The sequence below is a fragment of the Galeopterus variegatus genome, unplaced genomic scaffold, assembly GCF_000696425.1.
Source record: "Galeopterus variegatus unplaced genomic scaffold, G_variegatus-3.0.2 Scaffold3348, whole genome shotgun sequence".
NCBI lineage: Eukaryota > Metazoa > Chordata > Mammalia > Dermoptera > Cynocephalidae > Galeopterus > Galeopterus variegatus.
Window position 1 is genome coordinate 177,059 of NW_007729459.1, and position 5,898 is coordinate 182,956.

A 5,898-nucleotide genomic window follows, 5' to 3' on the forward strand; every position below is an offset into this window, starting at 1 on the left:
TTCTGACCTCGGTCTGTGACAGAGGAAAGGCGTGTCTTCTCACCCACTGTTCCTACAAAGGCAGGCAAATGAGGGTGACTCAGGACTTGTAGTGGCCTCCACGCAACTGAACGTTTTTCTGAATGATTCCACGTATACACTTAGGAATCAGGAAGAGAAACATTTCACTCTTCACTAACCAAATAAAACCATCTATAAATCACATGCAAAACAACTTTGAGTAACGAGGGACTTAAAAGTCTGGGAATTAAAAGAAGTTCCATATTTTCCTTTTAACTTTTCCTCCCCTTTGGGGGATAAACAAAGACATCTGCCACATCAAGAGTCTGGTTTGTGGTTTTTTTTTCTTTTTTTTTAACTGGAAACTGAATGCAATCCTTAAAGTTTATCTTTGGGAGGAGCTTTCAACATTTTTAAAATGACTCCTGCAAGTTACACTATTTTTAATTTCACTACAAAATAAACTTTAGCATTTTTAAGTTAGAAAACAAAAACGGATTAATCGTTTCACCTAATTAAATGGAAAATCTCATTGTGTATTGTAATCTATAACTTCTTAGAAATGAGGTTTCTTGAAAACTGCCTTAAGTGGGCTACTAAGATAATTAGTAGAACGTACGAGGATTCTTCAAAAAGTTCGTGGAAAGACGCATGTTATCTTTCCATTCTGTTTTTTCAGGAACTTTTTCAAGACCCCTCTTATATAGTGATGGGCCTCCCAAGTTACTGGACCACCCCTAGTGGAAATAATATTCAAGTACACGTTCACCGTTCCTGTCTAATTTAAAACATAGAGTAAGTCTGTGCATAGCCCAGCCTCAGGTTCTTTGTAAGTTTCACAGCTTCCTTTCCTGGAAAAGTCTGCCAAGCCATTGATCAATAAAAAGTGTAAAAGCTGCAACATCTAGGAAATTCCTTACTACGTGATAGTAGACAGTAGTTTTATAATGTATCTCAGTGCATCCTACCTTTTATCTCTATTTATAATTGAGGTTTCAGGACATCAATAAAGCTTACACATGGCTTTGGCTCTCACTTTATTCCAAAGCTTTCCAAAGCGCAGCTTCCCCCCCACGCCACACACACACCCTTTTGTCTTCAGTGCATTTCCTGTAGCTCAACATGGCTGGTTTATTCCAAAGCTTTCCAAAGAGCAGCTCCAGGTCTTGACATTGTTTTCAATGTCATCACTATCTTCTCCTTCCAATCTACTCTTGCAGAATGGCTGGCTCTACTGCTAGCTAGAAAATATACAGGGGCTCTCTTTCTGTCTGTACTTTGTTCAGTCTTCATGTTTCCCTATCCAGTTGCCCTCTCCCCAATCCCTAGCACTTTCTTTTACCCTCAGTTGCTTTCTGTTCCATGTCTTTTATCTCCTGTTCTTTTCCTGCAGTTCCGGTCAAACCCTGACCCCGACCCCGACCCCAACCCCAACCCCACACAACCTTCAGCCACATTGCCATTAGTGATGAGAACAGCCATTCTAAGTTTACTTTAAAAAATTAAAAAAGGCCTCAGAAAATGTTCAGTGCTCCCAATTTTATTTTTATTTAATGCTAAAAGTTAAAGAAAAAAAGGTACTGTAAATCTGACAAATGACAGAATGCAGGTGATATTTCCATAGTGTGATTTTAAAATATAATGATGTTGGTTTCTGAGATTACACTCACTTCAGTTGACATGAGTTTCATCATATATAGAAAAAGTATCACCTTCAACTTAAAATAAAGGTTAAAAGGTGGCACACTTTTAAAATACTTGGTGGCCAAGGGAAGGTATATAGTAAAAGTTGTAAACCTTGTGTACGTTCTCATAACTTTAAACGTGAGGCCACATGAAAGACAGTACATCTGTTAAATTCTACAAATTGTTAAAGCAAAAAAGGGAAAGCTTCAACACCCCATCCCCTAATATTCTGAGTATTAAAAGCACAGCTGAAATATTAGGATTTGAAATCTGATACTGCCCACGTACAGTAAGTAGCTTTCTGATTTTTTTATCCAGCTGTGGAGAATCTCTGCACTGCCATCAGGTACAACAAAAGATCTAACATGTGTCCCAATGCTAACTTTTTAAATTAAGAGAATGTCAGAAAAATAACCCACATCAACACTTCCCAGCTATAAGCCTTCCATGAGGGCCACCCAAGGCCCAGTCAGACTTGTGCAGATCTTATATTTTAATAGCAGAAACTCCAACACACAGCCCTTCAAAGCTGTTCATATTCTCCCCCTTAAACACCAGCACAGAGAAACCACAGGTTGCCTTTTCCACAGCTGGATAGACTTATCCAAAACAACAGGATAGTTCTTTATTAATCTTTTTGGAAAGCGTATCTGTATTAAGACTGCAAAACATACAGATAGCTAGCACAAATTATGTCAAATGATTGTGATCAATATCTATGAGGTCAAACTCCAGTTTATAGTAAAGTGCCTAGATACACACTTATACAACAGATCACAACAGTGAATTCTTTACAAATGTCTTTACGGACACGTAAAATTGACTCTGTGTTTCTGCATTTGTGCATTCACAGGAGAGAAACCAGTCTGATCTGAGTCATATATATTCCAATTAAAAAAAAAAAAGGTGTAACGACAAACTGGTTAATCATGCAAGTCTGTTTGCAATGTATCAATGACTGATAACATGAACTCACACAGCATTAATAGTAGGTGCACTCATTAAAAACACTACAAAAAAATACCGTATTTGGTGCAGTATCTGATTTTCAAGTGTTAGTAACTTGACCATTAAAAAATACCTTGAACAATTTTAAAAAGACAAAACACATAACTAAAAAGTAACCCAAAGTTGGTAACAATCTATATATTTTCAAATTAAAATAGAGGCTAGGCTGTGAATGATATACACATATTGTAGTAGATCTTGAAGTCATGATTCAGCCTAATCATAAGGACAAGTTACAAACACCTGAACATATGAATTTAAAATAGTGCTCCTGTCAATGTTAAATCATAACAGCACAAAAGAAAAACCAGTATCACTGTGAGACAGCTATTTCTAATAACTGAAGATTTATTGGTTTAAAAAAATCATCTTACTGATGCAAAATAGTGATCAAAAGAAATTAGTTTACAAAAGTCTTCTAAAAATAGTTTGAGAGGTGGGACCTATTATGTAAAACCTTTCATTTCTTTAATTTTCACTAGTTTATCATTTTTTTTCCCCCCAGAAGAACAGTATTATTCACTTGGTATTTCAAACACATGTTAAGAAGGAAATTACAGGTTTCCTCCACCCACATTTGGGCTGTCACTGATATGCCCACGGGCAGTCCTGGCAACACAGCACCACGCGGCTGTTATTGTCATTGTACCATACTGTATTTAGCACTCACTAGAAACAGGGTGTAGGTGATAGCATCAACAGCAACAGCACTACAGGTAAATGATAAAAAACAAAACACAAAACAGAAACAAAACCAACCCCACAATCTCGAAGTTCACCTGGACTGTAACTTCTCTTGTGATTCTTTCAAAGGAAATGACAACACCAACGACAGACAGAACTCAGGGTGTTTAAAAAGATGAAGTGGCGCTGCAGAGCCAGGCTCTGCTGAAGATGGCAGTGCCATCTTGGGCACCACCAGCCGTGAGAACGCCCTCCATCACTGGAACCGCGTCTTATATAACCAGCTAGCATGCAGCATTGTAATCTTACAACTGATCACGTGGACGGTGAACAGTGGTCAACTTTGCCTTAAAAAAAAAAAGCCCCCCCCCCCCCAAAAAAAACCACACAATCCTCTTCCAGCAGCACCTCTCAGACAAGTCATCAGTATTCCAAGAACTGAACTTTAAGAACAAAATAGAGATTCAAAATCTATTTTCCTATCCTCTGAGAGGACAACGTTTTGGGGTAAACCTGGCGATATTTCCCAGTGGCATGCCCACTTGACAACAGTGCTCCTTGCACTCATTTCCTTTCCTTCCTAATTGGCCTCAGGCCTGAGAAAGGGGCCAGCAATAAAGAATAACAGACAGTAAGGCAATCTTACAATGTCAGAAAATTGTATTTGGCTTTTTTTCTTTTTAAAATAAGTGCATACAAATACAGCTAGAAGCATTTCTGATTTGCCAAGTGCTCTAAAAATGCAGCGCAAGTCACAGCCTACATAGAACGGTAACTGTCACCAGGATAATAAAGCACAAAGATATGCTAATAACGTTAACAAAAGAAGAAAATGCCTTTATAAGTACATACCTTTTGTCGTCAAAAAAAATATAGAAACACAATGTATTCAAAAAAAATCGAAATTATACAGCCATGTTTATGAAGTCTACATTTCCCTTGTCTTGGATATATATATATATATATGGAGATATATATACAATTCAAGCAGTTTTAGTTTAGGGTAATCATTGGGTTTTTCTGAAACCGAAAAGTCACGAGTCTCTCTCCTTTTTCACTTTCACATCTCCAGCAAGGATGGTTGCAATCTCCCCCTGCATAAAGGCCCAGGGGACACTGGAGCCCACAAGAGGGCATTTTTCCCCACTGGGACAATAGACCTCTCCACTAGCTCCCTGCTGTTTGATGCTTTGTCTGGAGCAAGGGAAGCAGAACTTGTGCGAAGGGACGGACGGGCACTGCACAAAGTGGGTGTCCTCCAGCCGCTCGTGGCAGAGGGTGCAGCACAGGGGGGCGCTGGCTGCCAGAGAGGAGTCCGGGAGGCTGGCGGGGTGCACTGGCTCCAGTCCTCCTGTGCCGCCTGCCCCCTGGCCCCCCACCTCTCTGGGGCCCAGCCTTCTTTGGTTCATAGAGGACGGAGAGGGTGGACTGCTGCTATTCCTCCTGGTAGTGGAGTGAACCTGGTTGGCATCTTTTGAGGCGTGACTGCCCCCCGCATTGTCTGCTACTAAGATCAGGGCTGCCATGGGGGACTGGCCATTCTGGGCCGCTTCAGGCGGTGTGGTCCGGTTGGAATGAGGTGAGGCAGTGGGTGGCGGTGGAGACACAAAAGAGGATGTAGGAGTTATGGGGATCTTGAGCCCTTCTGTGGACGTGGACAGCCACGGCTGGGCCTCTCCATTGATCTTAGGGGGCCCGACTTCACCTTCTGGTTCTGGAGAAGGCTTCCTTTTCCTTGCTGTTCTTGCCACTGAAAAAAACAAAGAAAAGGGAAAAACGAAAGGATAAACCAAGGTGCACTAAAAAAGATCCTTCTTTCACCAATACGGAACAAAACGTCTTACACGATGTCTAGTCTCTAAAAGGACATCCGTAAAAGACTCGTGTAAGTTTCAACCCTCAGACCTCTGGACTGACTTAAGACACAAGCAAGCCGCAGAACAGGACACGTCCACAGTCGCCTGTTCTTGCACACGCACGCATGCACCCCACTTCTGAACCATGCATGTGACTGCTAACGTCCCCCGACAGGCGCCTTGGTGCCCTGACGCTCCCATCACAGAATGAGCTGGGAAAGGAAAACCCCGTGTCAGTGCCTGAGCCCGCTGTGACTCATCTCTGTTGTGCTGCTTCAGCACCTCAACACGTTGCCACTGAGCGTTGGTTCCGCCGCAGGTCGAGCAGGAAGTTGGGTGTTTGTTGTTTCTGGGCCCGGGGATCCAGGGAATGGGAAGGCGACAACCCCCCTCCCCGCTGCCCGCGTCCCCTTCGCCCTGGGCCCCTCGCTGCACAGCCGCCCCTACCTGCTTTAGACCCGTTGGCCCCGTTGGCCTCGAAACCCAACAACCTGCCTGCAGTCAGGGCCGGCTCCTTCTTGAACTTGCTCTCGAAGGGCCCCGAGTGGCCGTGCTGGTGCAGCGCCAGCAGCGTGTCGCGCACCGTCTTGGGCCGGTTGACCCAGTCCTGCTCGGCGGGCGCGCGGCCCTTGCCCGCGGCCTCGGCGCCCAGCTCGGCGGGCCC

General features: G+C 43.1%; 1 protein-coding gene across 2 annotated transcripts; it reads right to left on the reverse strand.

The window, feature by feature from the left end:
- Positions 1-1,524: 1,524 nt before the first annotated feature.
- Positions 1,525-5,892, reverse strand: IRF2BP2 (interferon regulatory factor 2 binding protein 2). Of its 2 annotated transcripts, none has more exons than XM_008584725.1 (2): positions 5,730-5,892; positions 1,525-5,128 (listed from the first exon to the last, which is right to left on the reverse strand). In XM_008584725.1, the coding sequence occupies exon 2, from the start codon at positions 4,902-4,904 to the stop codon at positions 4,413-4,415; it is 492 nt and encodes a 163-aa protein (XP_008582947.1). In that variant the 5' UTR covers positions 4,905-5,128; positions 5,730-5,892; the 3' UTR covers positions 1,525-4,412. The 2 variants fall into 2 exon arrangements, with proteins under 2 accessions (XP_008582947.1, XP_008582946.1); XM_008584724.1 differs by having other exon boundaries at positions 5,682-5,892.
- Between the last annotated feature and the right edge of the window lie 6 nt (positions 5,893-5,898).

Excerpts from the sequence above, each read along its gene's own strand:
- IRF2BP2 (XM_008584725.1), bottom strand. The coding sequence starts at position 4,904 with ATGGCAGCCCTGATCTTAGTAGCAGACAATGCGGGGGGCAGTCACGCC.